Below are 21,200 nucleotides of genomic sequence, written 5' to 3' on the forward strand. Positions count from 1 at the left end.
TATTTACACTGTTATCTGCACTACATTTGTTTAATGTTATGCAAGAGTTTCAAATATCTTAATATCTTAACCCCCCCCCCCCCTAGCCGCAGCCTGCAGGTGGATGCCAGAGGGGTGCTGGGGATGAATGTTTGAGCGCAGTACTGGTGCAGGGCAGCGGTGGCAATGACAGAGCAGAGGGAGAGACCGGAAGTCTTGCATCTTAAACAGACGCCACATTGGGAGGAAGTGTTTGTCAGGCGACTGTTGAGAATGATGCATGTCAAGTGTGAAATAAGGCAGCTGGAGTTGCCTGCTTGAACAAGCTTCGCAGGCGTCACTCCAAAGGAAATTCTTATAACAGATTGCTCCAAATTTACAGTGCAGAAATAAGAGTAACACAATAACATAAAGATAAGTGAAATATAAAATATATAGCGTATCTTGCATGCAATTGCGGAAGGGGGGGGTTTCTTAAAGCTATCCCAAACAGATAACCACAAAAAACTCAAGCAATTGGACGGGAGAGGGGAAATACAAAAGGCTGGGTTTAGATAAGGCCGACCCAGCGCAAACACACTACACAGAAGCTGTAAGCTAACCAAGCCATCAGCTTCTGCAGACTTTCACTCCCCTACACAACAAGAGAACCTCGCACTACCTACCTGATGGTGAGATACACAGAGCACTGGCACCCAAGGGTGTATATGTAGGCTTCCCACACCTGGTCTTAATTGGGAACAATTAGACACACACACCTGACCCCTCACTGAGATGATTCCCTCACTAATGTCAATGAGTGGCAGGTGTGAGTGCCCCTCACAGTATCAGGGTTAACGGCAAAGAGACAAGAAAAGAAGGGATAGCAATTACATTGACAGTTGTAAAAAACACATCACATCAGACATATTTACGGAGCTAAATGCAGCTTAATTGGAAAATCAAAGGATATAACGTCACTTAAACATTGTGCTTTTTAAGTTAACAAGCTCACATTTGTTGGCTCGGAGTGTAAAAAGGTTTGTTGTTGTGTTATTGTGTGAAATCATGTAACAGAGTATCACTTTATCAGACTTGTGTTTAAACTTTAAAGCAGATAATCTCTCGTTTCTTTGAATGAGTGTAAATAATCCAAACGATGCGTTCAACTTCAAAATGAAACCTTTATTCAACTTCATAGAAAACATCAGTTTACAGTTTGATCATCAGAAAAGTGCAGCACAGAACATTAACAACAACAAAAGACGACATGATCGAGAGACTTTCAAGGGGACTGACTCTGCAACCGACAGGAAGGAGGAGCTCCCATTGCCCAGCAATGTTTCCTGACACTCAATTTAAACTGTCGTTAAAACAAGAGACTAAAACTATCCCAAATTACCAGAAAGATAGTGTGAAAACTTTGTTGATTTAACTTGGCACCAAGCACTGGAGGTACTATGTGTTTCTTTAAGGCGCACCCCAGTACCGGTCTGCTGGTTTGGAGATACAACTGAAAAGACTAATGGAGTTCAAAGTGCTTCAAATGACTTGAGATGACCAAACGTCCTCGAAGTTTTCAGTACATCTTTATGGACACTGGAATCCAAGACTGTGCAACATTTAGCCCTTTTTCTCACTGAAAGATTTTCATTCAAAACAGCGTGAATCACTCCAATTTAAGTTTGTTTTTGTTGTTTGGTTAATAAAAGGTCCGTGTAAACAAAGTAAAATCATGTGTCATGTTTTGTAGTGGTCGCTGATGTGTTTGAATGAACTTCGCGAACATTTCCAAGTGTGTTTTTAAGTGCAGTAGTCTTCGTTCTCCCTCGTCTTCCTCTGACATCCACGCCCGTCTCCTCACATGACCGGGTAGCTGGCCAGGTTGGTTATGCCGCAGAGATTTCCACGGTTCCGCGCCATCAGGATGTAGCCCTTTTTGCCCCAGCTCTCGCTCCAGCTGTCGGGGAGAGACAGAAAGACGGGGACAGAGATGGAAAGACAGAGACGTGAGAGTCGTTGAGCATCGCCAGGAGTCAAACAGCACTTCAGCTCATCAAATCAAAGCCACGCCAACAAACAAGCTGTGGTTTCATTTTGGAGGCCTCACGAGCCACCTGATGCCTCCAGACAGGTTGATGTGACCCACCTGTTCTTCACGATCCAGTATTTCTTCCCCTTGGGGGTCACTCCGTAGCCCACTGCCAGCACGGCGTGATTGATGTCCTCTGCGTTACAGTTGCGGTCGTAGTAAACACCTGAGCACGTGACAGAGAGGAAGAGTGAGTGAGGAAGGGCTCGGAGCAGCAGGTGCATCAGTGAACCAACATACATGCAGTGGAAGTGTTGACCTGCCTTTCTGAGTATCAACTTAGATAAAAGATATAAAACTTGCATGAGACGCTGTAGGTATGATGTTCTGTTTTATTTCCCAACATGAGCGACTAAATTCTGTTTTTAAAGTTCTCTCCACACTGTGAGGATGAAAGCTCCTGAAAGGCCCAAAAGTAGTCATATTTTAAGTTTAAGTTTTTAAAAGAATTCAGCATGCAAAGTCACTTTTCAGGGCAATGCGAAAGAGAAAACCTTTTGTTCAGGCGAGATTCTTTTATTTAATCGCTCTCTTCCAAACCACCAGACTCCATTAACAAAACCAGTCATTTAACCTGGTAGAACACTTGGGTTGCTATTCTACCACGGCCTTAACAGGCTAGTTTGTTATTGTTATTGAAGGAGGTGACAATGCTAACAGTTCTTTATGGTAAAAAAAAGAGGATTATACCTTAACCAAAAGGGCTATGTCTTTAGCAATCCTTTCTAAAATGTTATCAAAAACTGTTCAAAATAACAACCTGCGCCTGTCAGAGGCAAAAACAAGAACTTTTAGTGGACAGATTTTGATTTGGTGCATTTGTTCTGAAAGACTTTGCTGCAGCCATTACAGCCTGTTTTACAGCTGAGCGCTGACGCGATCTACTGGAGCAATTCCAAAACGTTTTGTATCTATTAGCCGTTTAGCTCCCGAAATAATGTGACAAATAGGGGCAAGGTTTAAAGATACCTGAATTCTCCTCTTAAGATTTTCCGGAAGGTTTTTGATTAACGATCTGCAGTTAACATTCTCCTGCTGCTGCTTTGAAAGCATTTGTCATCATGGTTGGAAACACGGAAGCCGCCATTTTGGTCATTTTTTTGTCAGTGGATCAGTTTGAAATGTGTCGGGAAGTCAACAAGATGGAGCGACTGCAGCGATACGTTGGAAGTAGAGCTGCAGGCGACACATGTTCAACTCCTCGGCTTGGACAAATTCTGTCACTTTGCTCCGCTGTTGTGTGTAAAACTACTTATGCTGTTTGCATTCGGATCCCTGCGATATCATTTCAAGTATTTCGTTTTAAACTCAAATCCTGGAGACAAACAAAGGCCAGTAAGTTATGGATCGCATGCATTTGTGTTTGCTGCATTAATGAGGTTGCACTTCTGCAAAACAGAGTTAAAGATTAAATGTCAGAGCCTCCATTAACGTTGGGATTGTCTTGCACAGTATGTGCTCTTACAATGCAAAAATAACAAATATAAGCATTACATTAAGCTTCATAAATCAAATGTTTTAAACACCATGATGATTTTTATCAGATAGAGAGCTCTAGAAACGTCTTTAGAAAAGGAGAGTGGAAACATTCACAGTTAAAGGGTCAAACACATAGGAGATGGTGCACACTCAAACAAAGCACTTTAACAAAACATTTGTATGGTTTGAAAGAAGCATATTGTGAAGTATGATAACACAACATAATAATACAGCAGGCAGATCATTTAGTGTCTGGGTGGTTCACTGACCATTCTTGTAGAACATGAAGCTGCTCAGCGTGGCGTCGATGCCCACAGACACTGGCCCCACCTTAAAGAGGGCCACAGCCAGCTCGTGCTCGCTGCCAGGTGTGATCTCCTTGTAGCCTTTGCACTGAGCGGCCCTGCCTGAGGAATTGTAGCGGCACGGCTGGTCCTGCAGGCGAGACAAAAGACGAGTTTAAACACTGAAAATATTTGTTTGTGATATCAATATTGTCTTAAAACAGAGATAAAGAAAGTAACATGTTTATCTCCAAGAGCCACAGTTTTTAAATACGAGGATGAAGATGTTTTGTGTCCCCCTCTGATTCATTGTTTCAAATGCATGGCGCAAAAACTGTAAAAATTGTACTTAATCGATGACTTCGACGCTGAAAATGTGTCGAAATCAATATCGCAAGGTTTGTCATTGTTTTTCTTCTGCGTCGTGACGTCAGTCGTTTTGGGCTCGCGTCATTGGTCGGCTGAGCAGCTCCACTCAACGCAACGCGGTTTTAAAAATGGCGGCGGCAGCAGCAGAGTCCGACTCGGTTCAGAGTGAAAGTTTCCAAAGACCCAAGGCTTCAAAACTATCCTTCAAATCATCACAAAACAAAGAGGTGGTTTGTACTGTAGTGTACGCACCACGGCGGCGCGTGTGCTGCACGAGCACCTGAAGAGAACACACGCAGACGCTGATCTGGATGATGGACTGCCAGGGAAGGCAAAAACCACCGTGAGTGTTGTTCATATTAGCAGTGGTGGACAAGATACACAACCTCATTACGTGGGTAAAAGTATAGATACTCCTGGTCAAATATTACAATAGGCTACAAGTGAAAGCTGCTCAGTCAAATTCTTGCGTGAGTTAAAGTACTTGCTTTTAAAAATACTTTAAAAAATATCTCAAAACGTTTCACAATGCATGAGTTCAGTCAAGAATATATGAGTGTACATTCTGCTACGTTATGTTTATTTAGGAAACATTATTTACATTTTTAAACTCACATGCAGCTCCAAAATGAAACGATAACAGACACAACCAAAAGCACCTGACGACCAGGGGAAATGTTTGTTACTATCCACCCCTGGCATTAACCACATTTGCCCCCACATGTTAGGGAGAGCTGTTTAATACCTTCTGTCCTTGTAGATGTTTAATGCACTAATCATTAAGCCATCTGCCTGCTTCCTTAGAAACTCAATTTAATAAGTGTTAAAGAAAATGGTTCGGCTAAAATCTGGGCTTGTTTCATGTTGACTGACTGTGGGTCAATCTGCCATTATGTTGAGAATTTGGCGCCTTTTCTTGTCTTTTATTAAAGCGACTTCAATCCTTTCGTGTTGTCTGAAGAAGAGTCCAAAAAAGTAGACTTGATGTCGAAAAATGAGCTGGAATTTTCTCACGTCATGTGGAAATAATAGTTTAGTTTCAGCCCTGTGCGCCAAACCCCGTCTCTTTACTGTCACATGCAAGTTTGACATGACATATCTTCAATCATATCTCAGTTCATTCCTGACATTACTGGTGAGACTGCAGCATTTAACCATTAACAAGCAGTTGTTCTTCCTTTATTTGCTCCAATACTGTCGCTGACTAAAGAGGAACTTCTGTTTGCTGTGTGAGACAAAGGGAGCGCTCCCCACTTCTGCTTAATCACACTGTCCAGTCATCTCTTTGCTGCTGTGATTCCTGCTATGATTGTCATTTCTTCTCTGTCATGTGATCAGGCTGAGCGTGACCTCCTGACCGCTAAGTGAGGAACCATTGATCCGTTTGGTTTCAGTCTGTGTGTGCAGCTCCGTCGTGGTTCTAACATGTGTCTGCTATTAGCTGATCCTGCGTGTTTTTACTGCTGCAATGTGACTGAATGTAAAAATATATGCGAAAAACAGATCCTCAAGTTGTAGCCGCAAGCTAACAAACTGACTTCATGGCTACATTGTACTTAATGTCAACTTTTAAAGCATCATGGGAACCGTAGTTCCAAAACTAAGAGCATCTTATCTCCCAGATTAAGCAGAAGTAAAACAAAGGATCACAAAAGCAGTGAATAGATCATATTTGATCTGTTTTCTTTAACTTAGCGTAGATGTACTGAGACTTGTTCTAGTTGTGGTTTGCTGCCCAAAAACAGGAAGTCATCAGAATGGGAACAAGTGTGAACACATGACAGGAAAGGAAAAAGTGGTGAACCTCAGGGACAGATATGGTTTACTGAAAAGACTGTAAGCAAGATTTTGACTCACTTACCAGAAAGCGTAGGATCAATATGACATTAAGAGTCTCACCTCTCCGATGTAGGGGTAGGCCTCCTCAGAGTCGATGCCATCGTTTGTATTCACGTAGTTGAAGGCGTTGGTCATGTACCCTCCTCCGCAGCCGTCGTTCTCTTTGACGCAGTCCACCAGGTTCTGAGGGCTGAGGTCCACCAGCTGACCTGTTCCTTTTGCCAGCTGGCCCTCGAGGGCCCCGGCAGAGCTGAAGGCCCAGCAGGAGCCACAGGAGCCCTGCAGAGAGTGAATGATGGAGAGAATATGTGGTTCAGTTTGATGACACAAAACAAACACAACCCTCTCTTTAAATCCTCATAAGAGGAGAAAGACGAGAAGTAATAAAGAGAAATGCATGAAAAACTACAGAAGTTGTTTTGACTAGAAGGTGCACATGGTTCAGTAGTTGGTATAAAAGAAGAATTGCTATCTACATTGTCGTACTCTGCAGGTGGTCATATATTTAAATCCTGTGCTTAAAGAAACGTACAAAAGGAAAATCAAATCAGAAAAAGCTAAACAACTATTTTGTTTTATATATTTTTGCTTTACAATCCCTTCTTCTTCCTCCTCAGATGTGAGGACGTGAACGTAAACTGAATATCTTTTGGGTTTTTGAATAGTTAGTAAGTCAAACCGAGAAAACTAAGACAGTGTTTGAGGTGTTACCTAATTTAGGAGAGCTGGAGCTCAGGGACATCGAATGAAGGACATGAGGCATCAGGACAAAGGACTCTGTTCAGGCAAACAGCTTAAACTTGTCAAGTTGTGGGCTTTAGATGCACTTGACAAGCAAAGGAGAACACAGGTCTGGTTGGTGGCAGAGCGAACTGAACAATAGGTTCTCCTCCTATGTGTCCTGATTGAGGGGAGTCCACCTGTGTGTAACTGACTCCAGCGAGCACAGGCGTGCACGTTGCTCCTACCAGAGCTCAGAGGGATCATGGCAGACATGAAAGAGTTCGACAGACAGCTCCTCGACTTTCTTCACGGACAGTTATTATCTGTATTTTGGGACTTTATTTTGTAATTATTAATTGGCTGATAAAACAAAATGAGGAAACGTAAAATAACCCATCAGCCAAAGAGGAAGTCAAAGCCATAAATGAGACATCAAAAACAAACAGTTCAGTTTGTGTCTCTGTCCACTAGGAGGCAGACTTTGACAACCTATTAAAATGTAGTATTGAGCAATAATTTAAAGGTGGAAATAAAACCTTAAAACAGCATTTACAGCATCATGGGACTGAAACTTAAATCCAGACTAATAAAACATAATCAGTACGTGTTTGGGTCATATTGCTGTACAATAAATATATAATATGAGGCAAAAAAACATCACACCCGGGTTAATACGTGGGCCTGGGGCCTTTGTTTCCTGGTTTGGGGCCCTTAACGCTGCAGAATACAGTCATGTATTAGAAATGTACCACATCTTTATAGTCCTGTCTTAGTTAAGAGCAGCTGTTTGAGTGTCAAAGTCTTAGAAAATAAATGTTTCACATCCTTTAAAGACTAGGCTCCCCGTCCTGTCAGTCAGGATGTAATAAAATCCATCAGCCTGCCTGTACCCTCTCGGCTGTCTCTGAACCGCTCCTCTGCTCCTCCTGAAGGAAAAGCGTCTGACGTTCCGCTGCTCCGAGCTGATCCCATTCTAATCTTTGTAAATGTGTAATCACATCCGCTCACTGGGGGACGTTCTGAATGCAGCTTTGAGCTCCGGAAAAATTTGCCTCAAACAAACAGAACATGAAAACAGTATTCAGCGTAGATAAAAGGAGCTGGTGGGGAGGAAGCCGAGAGCGGTTAGTATGCAGAGGGTGAAGTCAGGCTGCTGCATAATTCAACAGGAAGCAGAGGAGCAGATCAATAAATCCTGTTTGCAGCTGCAGGTTGGTTTTTCAGCCACCAGAGGGCGACAGCACCCACCACATAAACTGACACTGTATTAAAGGGACCTTTTTAAATGTTTAAACCTGGAATTAAACCATCTGAAATCAAATCTATCAAAGTCTGGAGCTTTTATATTTTTCCTTTTTTGTGCCTCAGTAGAAAATATGATGCTGGATTTTTTAAAATTATTTTTGATTTGTTTTAATTATTGTTCCTTTTTCTGTGTAGAGCGCTTCAATCAGCTGCTGCAGGTTTCAAAACATGCTTCTGAAGAAAGATGAACCAATCAATAGACTGATTTATTGAGAATATCTGTGTCAGCCAATAAACTTCACATTAAAGGCACCAACTTTTGTTTTTAGTACGTAGTACTTTTTGTGTGATTATTATAAAAACAACACAACACCCCCTTTTTATAGCATCAAATAACAAATTAAAAGTAAACTTGTCAGAAAGATGAACACTTGGACATAAATCAGCATGATAAGAACTAACTATATTGACAGAAACCATGTTGGAGAAAAATGTATTTGACGTTTGACTCATGTCCCATCTGTCAACATGGAGGAGGCGGGCTTTATGAGCTATACTGCAGCCAGTCAGCAGGGGGCGATAGAGAGGGTTTGGCTTCACTTTTAGGGAGCTCTCATGTCGGCCATCTTTTTTACATAGTCTATGGCTAGGATGGGTTAAAATGAGAAGAATTTCCAGACTGATTGTGGAGTAAAGAGGAAGAGGAAACAAAGAAATTTAAAATCTCGTTCTCAAAGTCCCAAAAATGTTACTTAAATAAATATACTAAGTATAATAATTTTTTAAAGTAAAAGTTTACACCAGAGTGAAATATGAGCCTATGTTCGGCTTCAGTCCTTCTTGATGAGCTCTCTATGTTCATTAGATAACATCACATGTTTCTGCCGCTGGTCGGCCCGTTGGCACAAAGCACAGATGTATCCGCCATGTTTCAATCTATGTACTTCCTGCTTCGCTCGATCCTTGTTTACATACATAAGACCCGTCTGTCTCCTCCACTCAGACTGACTAATGATATTTAATAATAATAAAGCCGTTCTTCTGTTTTCAGAGTGCATTAGCAGCGAGAGCAGGCTGTGTCCTCAGGCCGCTTCCTTTCTGTTTCTGCAGCATGAGCGAATGTTTTCAGGTATTTTCTCTGAAAGGTTTTTATCTGCTGCAAGAGGAAATATTCACCGCAGTCTCTGAATAAAAGGCCGCTGCAAACCTTGCTCCTGTTGGAAGATGTTTTGGAACATTTTCATTAAAATAACAGCGATGATTAAAAGGCTTTTGGTTGTTGGTGGAAAGCTTTGTGTCTCCAGGGACTGTTCTAAGACTCATTATGTTTGTAAGACTTTCAAAAGAGCAATTTAATTATAAGAACAACAAAAGAGGCCAAAAAATACGGCTTTAAAAAATAATAAGGGAAAATGTCACCGTATTAATGATGCTTCTATTCTTTTAATTATGTGCAGGTTTTAAAAACCTTCTCAATACACTTTATTTACTCTTAAATGTACTTTACTCTTTTTGTTCCATGTTCCCACCTGATGTCATTAACTTCAAATCTCCCTGCGAGAGCCACATTTTACAGCAGAATTTTATGTTTTTCCTTTGCAATATTTTTTCCTAGAAACACACACGGGAACTTTCTCTGGGTTTTTAAAAACCTTCAAACTCTGACACTCAAACCCCCCACAGAACACCTCTTTAAATAACATCCTTGTATTCCAGTTAGATGAAACTACTGACGGGAACACGACAGCTGCAAAAGTACAGCAGCTTCCTCCTTTATGAGTTATCTGCTCTTCCTGTTTTTATTCTTCTGAACTATGACACTGTGTTTTCAGGCCCGTTGTGGTTGCTGTGCTCACCGAGGTGTAACGCTTTTGGCATGTGATCGTTTTGAAAGTTTCTCACACGAGCTCTGTCCGTACTTGTTTTTTTAGTCTGACTAGTTTAGTTGGTACTTCCTTAAACTGTGGTGACATTCAGCAGGTGCGCATAACTTGTGAAACTTGTAAAAGGACTTTGCTTTCGTTTTAACTTCTCCAGAGTTACCTGAAGCAGACGGGATCGATTTACGGATACTTTTCTGTCTGTGACAAAGCTTTAACTAGATTATAGCGCCATCGTCTGGGTAAAATACCATGACACAATAAAATACCTCTCTCTGCATTTTGTCCTGGTATATTAGTCGCACTGGTATACAGGACTCAGCCCGCTTTCTAGATGAAAATATCGTTATTAAAAGTGCGTTTATACAACGAATGCTACGGCATTTATCGGAAGTGGGGGAGTTATCCTGAGGTGCATTTTGGAAACCAAAAATGGTACTTTCCGTCCAAACAGCATATTACAGTCGTCATCTGTGTGCATGTTGGAGAAGAAGAAAGCCTTTCTTTCATGCTTCGTGTTGCAAACTGCTCACAGTTTGGTTCAGGCACCAGAAATACTCTTTATTCTTCGGCATCAGACTTTCAAGGGGATTCTTGTGCTCACTCCTTTGCAATTCCATTATGTTTGCGGTGCACACATTTAATCTAACGCGTGACATGCAGGATTATGTAATGCAATGTTAAGAAGCTGTGGTCAACCACACTGGCCTTAAAACCCAAAATCTTAAAGCAAGAACTGGAAATGCAAAACCATTCATCATTTTGGTGGTATGACAATTTGTGTAGTGTTTCTGTTGGAGGTGAAATGTGAACTGGGGGATCTCTGACCTGGTCCTTCACAGAGGTCACCATGCCCTTCTTGCGGTTGTCAACAGATTTGGGAAGCTTGGACACCCGGCCCTGATCCAGGTCCACGGTGAAGCTCCTGTCTCTGTTATCGGGGACCAGCAGGCCGGTCATCTTCTCCGACACTTCCTCTGCCGTCTGCGTGAACAGAGACACAGTTAGCATTTAATACCAGGTTTAAAGGATGAGGCTCTCATTAAATACTTTAGATGTGTCCTGATCAAAAACATTACAAAGAGCAGCGACTGTGAGTTACAGGTTGGGCCGCTGTGACATTAGACGGTGTGAAATCGTCCCTGGTTGAATAATCTTGTGAGATTGAAATGTTTTGGGACAGGAACAAGAGACAGAGGAGGAGAGAGGGTTTATTTTTAGACTTAAGACAAGAGCAGGAAAAAGAAGATATGGGAGAGCGAGGATTTGATTCGGCAGGCTGACGGAGGGTGGAAAGTATTTCATGAGGAGGTTTAACACAGTTAACCACAATGAAATGTCATTTTTCTGCAGTGTTGCATTGTCGGAAAGGGACGCCAGAAGGGCCGTACAAGTGCACATAAAAGAGCTTTAACATTCACAAAACAATGGCACAAAGGAGAAGCAGACAGTGGGGATATGACCAGCAAAAGAGGAGTCAAAATAAGTGACTCCTGGGCCTTTGCTGGCAGCTGCAGGATTATATGATATTTAGCAATTATTAAACAAAAATCCTGCTTTTTCTTATTATCAGAATTCCCCGGTGCTTTCATTACAGCTCATTCTAAGAGCAGGAAGATCATTCATGGAAGAAATACAGACCATCTGCTTATTTCTTTCCTTTCACTGAGGAGCTTCCAGTCAAAATAGAGATGGAAACACATCCTTCACTTCCAGCCCACCTGTTCCTCTGTTTATGCAGAATCCGGATGTGTGTACATGTTCCTGATAAATGAACCCGAGCACTCGCATGCCGCTGTATCTGACAACGCTTTGCTTTCCTCCCATTTCCGAAGCATGACTTGTCACAGGCAGCTTCCTGATGCACAAACAGCCATCAGTCAGGACGCACACTGACACGCAGCTGATTTAAAGACACCCAACCTCATTCTGTTTCACGTCAGCGAGCTGCACCGCGTGAGGGAGGCAAGAACAGAGGTGACAGCAGCTATGAGGAAGACCGGATTCTCTGACACTCTGGCTGGTTTTCAGCAGCTTTACGAAACACTTCGCTGAGCATGTAACACATGATCAGACATGTAAATAAAGTGAGACAAACGTGGAACAGGGTGACGACTGATTAATTATCACCTAATGGCAATTGAATGTCTGCTTGAGCTCGGGACTCTCAGTGGGGATGTTCATGTCATTAGGCTTGTTCGAGATGAGTAGCCGATTGCAGTCGAGGGAGGAGTCGTAAAGTCGGACACTTCTTTGTTGACAAGTTTGCTGCTCGCCTCGCCAAGCATCTATAATACCAACACCTCACTGTAAATTGAAGTGAATAAAGTCTTCATTTGTTGTTGTTATTGTTATTATTATTATTATAACTATCATTATTATTTTAATTCAGAGCAAGTCGGACAACAATCTAACCGTCATGCAATACGCTTGGCAAGGCGGCGATCAATTCTGCGCAGGCCTCGCTCATCTCGAACAAGCCTATTTTTTTCCCCAATAGAGTAACACCTAACCTGCATTACTGTGCTGTGATTGGCTGGTACGCAAAGACTCAAAATGTGCCTTCAGAGCTTTCGGCCATTGAGCTCAAGAGGCCGTTGTAGGCGTCTGCTGTAAAAGTCCACGTAGGTGATAAATGGGCGGCACTATTACTGCGCTTCTCTTGTGTACACTTGTACACTGTTGGCAGAGGCTCCTATGCCAATCTCCAATCACGATTTAACCATTCTCACTCAATCATACACCTTCTGGAGCAGGTTTGGGTTCAGTGTATTGCCCAAGGACACTTTGGCAGACTGCAGGAGCTGCGGATCGTACCGCCGAGCTTCCGATTGGGAGACGACTGACTGTCACTGAGCCACAGCCGCCCCTAGCTTAGACTTATTGTTTAACCAAAAACCTTCCTTTGGCTAACTCAGTGGTGTTGGTGCCTAAATCTAACCTAGCTGCGACCATTTTACAGATTGAATCATGTTCCTGGTTAGGATTAGATACCAAAACTATCAGGTGAGTTCTGGCTGGGATCAGGGTTTGTGTTACAATAAGTCAGTGCTGACGTTTGGCTTCACACAGGACACAGAGGTCTTCCTGGTGAAAGTGAAATCTTTGACCTATTCGCCTTCCTAGCCAATCACAGTAGGGTAGTGCTAGCCAATCACGGCACAGTGTGGCAGGAGTTGGCATCATTGGGCCTAAAATAGTTACGCAGGTGGTTCAGACTTGAGCTGAAAGTAGGTCCGTGCTGATTGAACTGTAAGCCAATCAGAAAGAAACTGAAAGATTGGCTGGTGTCAGCCTCGATAAGTACAGACTTTATGTCTCCTTTGTGATACATGATATTTAACTGGATCTCTTTGGGTATTGCGTTGCTGTTTAGACAGGACACAGGACTCTGTCTTTAAACAATAATCAACCCAAGAATGGTCACCGTATTATTTGATAGTAAAGAATGAAGAAGATTGTTAAAAAATTGTTAGTTTCAGGCATTACGTAGGTTGAGATATGATGGTAGAAATACAGCGTCTAGCATGCAGGACTGCCTCAGACTCACCATGTCGCCCAGGTGGTTCATCCCCATCTCGTAGCTGTGCATGCCCAGCGCTGCCTCCTGGTTGTGGGCTTCAATCATTCGCATGTTCTTCTCCCAGATGGCCCTGCGAATCCCCTCCTCATCCTGGGAGAGAGAGAGACACAATCACGTGTTACTTTAAATCAAAGCAGAAACTGGACGTTCTTTTCGTGCTGAGACAGAAACATTTGTTCGGGAAGCTTTGAAATTTAGCCTTTTAGCCCTTTAGCCTCCAATGCAGCCAAATACTGTGTAAGATCAGATTAGATGTAAAGCCCTGTGATGAACACTATGTTCAGGCTGCAAACAAGAACAAACAGTGCGCTCTATTTCAGGATACCATAACCATCCGAACACAAATAAAATATTAAGGGACCTCACTACTAGGGCTCATTGAAGGCTTCTAAAACATTTTCTCGTACAACAGTTTGAGCTTAACTTTCCGTAAGATATTATTCAATTTCTTAAGCGCAGTTCTGCAGATGTCCAACCTTTTCTCTTCTTAGACTGTCAAATACAGATGCCCTGTCACAGCCCGCTTCTGGCATCTCGTACAGACAGACAGGGTAGCGTCTGTTAAGCCTTTTATTCAAGATATCCTTTAGCGTCTGTTCTCTCTGTCTAACACTCGTTTCAGTGTGTTTTACGGTACCTTTTAGCATCTGTTTTCTTCCTTTCCAACATGTGGTTGTTGTGAAATGGTCTGTAAGAGGGGACGTTAGGGCCTACTTGATTAAAAACATCATGGTGTTGGTTGTAGCTGACATGGACTCAAACCCCCGTCTCCTCGGTCAAAGTCCTGCATGGTTTGACCCGTCCATTGCTCCCATCCGCCACCCCAAGCAGACCTCCCTCCGCCCTACCTAAGATCTCCATATTGGTGGGTTACATGCAATTAATAGTGCATTACTTCTCCTAGGTGTGGGTACGAACAGCCTGCAATAAGCAACATCACAACAGAAGCTTTTTCCAGTCGACGTCTGCAGAAGACTCTAAAACCTTTTATGACATAATAAGTCCAGAAATTAAAACTTTGGAAGATCAAATCCCAAAACAGGCTCACATGGAGCCTCGTTATGTTTCCATTCCCTCCTTTTTGCATTAACACCTGACAGGTCAAAGAAATTAATCTGGGCAAATAGGGCAAATTTACATTTTAATTAGCAGGGAGAGGGAGCTTGTCCGTGCAACAGCCCCATTTCATTAATTAGGCCAATTAAACCAGCGCACGTTCACACAACACTGTTCCCCTGCACAGCTTACGAAGCCACAGAACTGAACAATGCGACTGTAATTTGTATCAAAATATTTCTGCTCTCCTTTGATATATTTGCATCTTCACTCTGTGTGTCTGCTCTGAGCTGAAAGAGAGACTGACTCTCATTTATATGCAAATTGTTGACGTCCGTAACAACACGGGAGTGAGATACAACCAAGTGCTCGCTTGGTTACCGAAAAAACATAAATTTTCTACTTAGTATTCGTGGTCTTAACAACCATTAGCATAGCTGTAATCATTATATCTATCTTGCTATCCATTCCAGTAATGGAAAATGCAAATGATGTGAGGGGACTTTGATTCTATTACAGTGATGTCAGTTCAAGGAGGGTTGAATAGGAGGAACTGTTGGAGGAATACTGATTAAAAAATCGCCATCAAAGGCGAGAGGGAGTCTTTCCTGCTGACTGCACAGGAATGTAAATAATGCAGCTCTAATGATCACGTGAGCACACACACACATATTCCAACATATATAAACATGTACACACAGATACAGATAAGGAAAACATGCTCAGATACAGTACATGAATTCAGACACATGCAGCACTGTGATAAACACCAAACACACGTCTCCAGAGACGCAAACACACTGCACAGCTGTGGAGTGGTGACCTCTAGCCGGAGGTGAACACATGCTCAGTCAGCGCTCAGGAAGTCAACACACAGTTGCCTCCAGTTTAACACCAACGTAACTACATGTTCTTCCTTCCTCACAGCAGGACCTTGCATAAAAAAATAAAAAAAGAGTGGGATTTTTTAGCGAAAGAGAAACTGAAGCGTCAAAGGTCAGGAGTGTTCTCACTGTTGGAAAAGATCCAGCAGCTGCTGTATGCACTGCAGTAAAGTTAACCTCAATTACCAACGAAAACAGCAAGAAAGGATGAAATGATTTTGTCTGGTTAAACCTCTAATGGGACCTCCCGAATCAAAGCACATAAACAGACAGTTTGGCAGAAGTGGGTCTGCAGCCTGTTGGAAATTAACTGGCTCAGGATGAGAGAGCTGAAGTCACTGTAAATTCTCATTGTGCTTGTCCTGCTTTACTTTTTGATTCTCTGTTCTCGAACTCCATCTGTCTTGTTTCTCCGGGGCCAAAACAAGGAAGTAGAGCAACCAGTGCCGGCCTCATATTTCTTACTTCTGAAGTCAACATTGTTTCCTGCAGTGTTCACAGTGCAGAGCTCGCTGTGCGTGTGCTACAAGAGGAATGTGATGGTATGCTGTAAAATATGTGATAAAGGCTTTCGCTTGACGGTAACACAGTCAGCACGGGGTCTTGTTTTGACTGAGAGGATGTTTGTCTTTGGATAACTCGTGTATTACACATTTCGTGTTTGTTTCTACGGCAACAAGCTCAGACCAGAAAGAAAAGTCTTTCATGAGCTTCTGTTGTGATAAGAAATAGTTTATCAGGTGCAGCATACCTGAAATTGATAAACTCAAAAAGGGAACAGGTTGACTGGAACATTACAGGACATGAGATAAGTAACAGTCAGTATGAGTCATCTCTTCAAGATGACTTTGCTTACTTTCCTAGCTTCTATAAAACCCTGTCATGCAGACCTCTAACACCCTGCAGAGTTATAGAAACTTCAGATACCTTTCTGCTGCTGTACCAGGACCTTTCGGCTCAGCATTAATCCTACAAATTGCATTTATAAACTATATATTTAAAACCACAAAAATGTCCGTCCATCCATCCATCCGTTTTCTTTGGCTTATCCAAGGTCAGGTCGCGGTTGCAGCAGGCTAAGCAGTGTGACCCAGGCGTCCCTCTCCCTAGCAACATTTTCCTGCTCCTCCTGGGGGAACCCGAGGCATTCCCAGGCAAGGTGGGATATATAATCCCCCAGCGAATCACCCCAAGAGCTCTACCTCCAAGTTAAACGTGCCTGGAAAACCTCCACAGGGAGGCGCCCAGGAGGCATCCTAATCAGATGCTTAAACCACCTCAACTGCTCCCGAGTTCCCTCTGGATGTCTGAGCTCTTCACGCTGTCTCCAAGGCACAGCCTGCAGAGGAAACTGCTTCTTGGATAATGCCCCAAAATGTTGCTTAATGTTGCAAGGGATATTATACTTTTTATGGTTGTGTGATGTGAAGTAGGCCACAAAACTTGATTAATAATGCTGAAAGAGAAGCCTTCTCTACTTCTCTAACATTTTACTGAAAGCAGGATATTGTCCTTATCTTAATTTTTTCTGTCTAAGCCGATTCAGTATGCAAACCCACTTTTCTGTTCGAGCTCCTCGCGTGTGTTTGCCTCCCATCATGTCCAATCATCTCCCTATGGCACTTCCCACACTACAAAAAATGCGCAGGGAAAATATCCTGCCAGCAAGTAAAATTCTTTGCAGAAAATCCTTGAAAAACCTTTACGTTTACAAACGACTGGATTCTACACCTCTTATTCAAAAAGGTAATTGTTGGGGCTGTTTGGGCGCTTTTTAGAAAACTGTCTCTCTGCAACTCGCCAATAAGTATTCCTCGCTACAAACTAAGCAATAACATGAACTAAACAACGGATGCCCAGAGCAGTTGGTGTCATTGCAGTCAACCAAAACACAAACATTTCAGATGTTCTTGTTGGTGCTTATTATCACAAAAGTCTGTCTCTATGCTGATGATATAATCTTATCCACTGTAACACTATGAATTAAAGTACATGTGCAAGAATAAGCCCAACATTTTGGTGGACTTGTAGCACATAATCTTAAATATACTTTCCAGCAGTACAAACCCTGTAAAAACCACTGAGGATCTCAAATGAACCACAATTAACCCTTTCCTCATCGCTTCTCGTAATGCCCATCAACCATTTTAATGACAAAATAAGATAAATAAGATAGATAAAATATATGTTGCCCAAACAACAGAACAAAGCCCTCCAGATAAATGTTTGGTATTGACGTCAGGTCACTTAAAACTCCCACGTGGATCATCTGCTCTGAGCTGCGTCCTCAGAGAAATATCCAGCAGACTGGCGACAGCAGAAACCAGCTGAGAGAGAGGAGACTGACGCTGAACTGACCGTCTGTTAAATTGAGTCAGCTGGAGACACAGTGAGTCAAACACAAAGACGCCCGCATGTTGAGCACAAGCAGCCGGGGAATAGAAAGCCTGAAGTCACAAAGAAGGAGACAGGAGTAAAGAGGAGCTCGATAAACATCTCGAGGTTGTACAGAGGGGGTTACGTCACTGAAGGGTCAGTCTCCAGGTAAGTGCTCTGATGAAAGACTTGGGAATAGTTCAGTGACCTCACCTCTGGTGCACTTTTCCTCGCAGAACACTTTGGACTGTTTTAATCAAAGTTTGAAATCTTCTCCCGTTAACGTTACTTATGTCGCTCTACTGCCTCCCCTTGAAAATCTTCAAGTTATCTGAGCTCTGAGTAATCTGAATTCAGATTTGTGAGTCAAGAGTTTCTAAATTGTCTTAGTGGATTTCTTTTAAGAACATTTTGGTCCGTACCAATCCCACCCTGAGTTCAGATGTTGATTTAGGACAAAAGTAAACAGATTAATTGAAGTATGCAGCTTATAAACAAGTAAGGGTTTTGTTTGTGTCCGAGCTCACTGTTTCACTGTCAGTCCAGTTGAGTTGTGCAATCATGTTTTCTGCAGTTGCAAACATCCCAAAGCAAGTTACACAGTATGAGACCGTCCTCAACACAAAACCAACTTCATTGTCATTACAGAAGTGAGTTTTACAAAGAGGAAGCAGGCTGGTTCTAGATATAAGCTTTGCTGTGAGAAGAGATGTTCGGCAGAACAGTATTGCCACATTCTTACTTCTGTAGACGAGATAATACTGAACTATATCACATAAATAGCATGCTTAATAACTGATATAACATCAATTAAGTGTAACTGCATATTTTAAGCTTCTGTAAGGGCTTTTAAGCTTTTGGCGCCCCCTGTGGACAAAGTTGCATCACTTGCTGATCTTGTCCTGTACATGTGCAGGACGTGTTTTTTAACAGAAATCTCACTCTGCTTTCTTTTAACCTTCATACGTATCACTCGCTGTGAATCTGTGCAGCGGGAAATATAGATTTAGCAGTGCAAAGTTAACCGGCTCATCGACACCTACCCATCGGCTGTGGTTACAGGCATTAAAAATAAGTATATAGACATAATCAGTCTTCTTGCTGATGGTCTTGTTTGCATTTGTAGCTCTTATAGAGGCATCTGTATTAATATGTTGAACGTTATATAACCAGCTAAAAACTCCTCACAGGAGCTTTAAACAAGTACCTTTTAATGCCTGATCCCTAATCAATGTTTTCTATCTTTTGACTATGACTAAATGATGGCTTAAGCTCTTATAATCACGACCTTTAAACTCACTGTTCTCTCATATCACATTGTACTGGACTTTGTTCTGAGAGTGCTGAAGTAGTCCACGCTAGCAGAGACTTACCAGGCCATTGTATTCCCTCGTGTGTGTGACCTTCCACTGCTCCCACTGGGAGTCCAGAGTGGCTTCATCCAGGTAACCCAGAGCCGAGGCGGCCAGCAGCAACACGCTCACACACTGCAACATCCTGAAAGAACAACAACACACGCATACTTCAGATACACATCAGACTTGTAAAAACCTTTTACTTTAGAGTTGAGTCTTGGCGGGGAGGTATGAGAGTCAAACCTGCTGCACTAAATAAAAGGATTTAAAATGAAACATCATTTGGTTTGAGTTTCTGCAGACTGGTTTACTATCACATGATGGTTTCAGTCACAGGGATTTAACAGTGTATCATCGAACACAAAAAGCACGCTAGTTTATGTCCCAGGAAACCGCCTAACATCTGATTTTGGATGGAAACGCTGCAGACTGTCGAGCAGTCACTGGCAGACACAAAGTTGCTCTTCGATGTGTTTCCAGAGGGAAAAATGCTGAGCTCATGTTGCCACAAACACGATCCAATTAAAAAGAAATGATATCAGCAGCTTCTTACCAAACATTCCTGTGAACTAGAAAGGATAACTTTATACGTTTGAAAAGCTCCCTTGCTCTCCCTCCAGGGATTCACATTCTCAGTCCAGACTTACTGAGTCTGAACTTTTCCCTCTGTCTCTGCTGCTCTGCTTTCCTGCCATCTGTCATTCATCACCCTCACCCTGACTCTCTTGTTTTACTACATCCTGCTTCTAATCTGCATTCTGCTCGTTGTTTCCAGTGAAGGCCTTTGACCTGTGAAGTTTAACAAAACTAAAAACAGAAAATAAAACTTTGAAGCTGCTTAAAGTGAGCTGCTTTACATCACCTGCTTCCTACACACATTGATCATATGCAGAGTATAAGCTTCACCCCTGGGTTGTTATTGATGGAAATGCCCTGATTTAAATAGCACAGTTTCACGATCTATGCAAATAAGTTAACGGAAAAGTATGTGCACTGTTGTGCGTCAATCAACTTTATTTTAAATCATATGTTTCCCAGTCTCTCTTTTCTCCAACACGCATGCCACTCTTTCTCTGCAGCTCTGACTCCAAAACTCTTTCTATTAAGGTGCAACTGGGTCAGAATGAGTCTCTAATCCTAATCCTATTAAGACTAATTGCTTTCTTAGCTGGCAAAAAATACGTATGAGCCCAAATTCAAAGGAAAGAAATCCTAAGAGTCAAAATCTTTGCAGGGAACTCTGCCGGTAATGACGTGCAACGTTTAGGTTCAGCTCAGTTACACTCGAAACATTAGAGTCTAAATGGATTCAAATGGAGTTGTTCTAAAGTCTCAGAGAAGGAATTCACAAAACTGAAAGTATAACTTTGCACCAGGAAATCAGTGAACGATTAACTTTACCTTAAGTCCAAAAGTCGGTTTGGTGAAGTTGTCTGGGTCGGACTGCGTCTTCTCTACTGTCAAAGTAGGTCAGTGTGCGTGTTTATATCGGCTGGATTTTGAGGAAGTAGAATGGGAGCGCCAGGTCTGGGGAGGAGTTTCTTTCTTTTTTTTCCAGGCAGGGGAATTACATCTGGTTTCACTCTAACAGCAAAGATCCCCAAAGCAGATGATGTCAGGTGTCGGGTTACAGAGGCAGGTCTGAAAAGTGCAGAGTCTGGCAGCAAACTCAGCACTCTGCTGCAGTCTGAGGCACTGCTGCAAAAAAGAGAAGGCTCTTGTATATTTAATTTTAATTGCATCCTTGGCTTAAGTCTTGTTGTAACCTCACACATCCCTTGGATAATTTATCACAGCATTGTAAAATATGAACATCTGCTTAGTTCTTGATTAAATTTTGCAAGAGCCACTCAAGCATCCCCGCAAACTCATGGCTGAAGGCGGCTCTATGGGGCTAACGCCTGTCCACAATCTGACCCAGAAATAACCATGTGAAACACCTTCAAACATTCAATACATGGGATTTATTAAAGGACACACAAACAACCCAATCATTAACTGAAGACCAAAAAATCAACAACACAAAATCCCTGTCTGGGAGGCAGAACCACAGCAGTCCCCTCTCCAGAAGCTTCCT

General features: G+C 42.4%; 1 protein-coding gene across 1 annotated transcript; it reads right to left on the reverse strand.

Moving 5' to 3' along the window:
* Window positions 1-1,122: 1,122 nt before the first annotated feature.
* ctsk (cathepsin K) lies at window positions 1,123-20,612 on the reverse strand. The gene is made up of 8 exons (XM_069655426.1): window positions 20,525-20,612; window positions 19,142-19,265; window positions 13,420-13,542; window positions 10,698-10,853; window positions 6,082-6,300; window positions 3,799-3,964; window positions 2,108-2,216; window positions 1,123-1,918 (listed from the first exon to the last, which is right to left on the reverse strand). Exons 2-8 carry the CDS (start codon window positions 19,262-19,264, stop codon window positions 1,819-1,821), a joined length of 996 nt encoding a protein of 331 aa, XP_069511527.1. The 5' UTR covers window position 19,265; window positions 20,525-20,612; the 3' UTR covers window positions 1,123-1,818.
* Between the last annotated feature and the right edge of the window lie 588 nt (window positions 20,613-21,200).

Source organism: Semicossyphus pulcher, unplaced genomic scaffold (assembly GCF_022749685.1).
Source record: "Semicossyphus pulcher isolate SPU_LCO1_2020_fin unplaced genomic scaffold, fSemPul1.0.p SCAF_9, whole genome shotgun sequence".
In the NCBI taxonomy this organism is placed as follows: Eukaryota; Metazoa; Chordata; class Actinopteri; order Labriformes; family Labridae; genus Semicossyphus; species Semicossyphus pulcher.

Excerpts from the sequence above, each read along its gene's own strand:
- ctsk (XM_069655426.1), bottom strand. The coding sequence starts at position 19,264 with ATGTTGCAGTGTGTGAGCGTGTTGCTGCTGGCCGCCTCGGCTCTGGGT. Across the intron at positions 6,301-10,697 it reads TGACCTCTGTGAAGGACCAG|GGCTCCTGTGGCTCCTGCTG; the intron begins GTCAGAGATCCC and ends CACTCTCTGCAG. Across the intron at positions 1,919-2,107 it reads TACTGGATCGTGAAGAACAG|CTGGAGCGAGAGCTGGGGCA; the intron begins GTGGGTCACATC and ends TCTCCCCGACAG.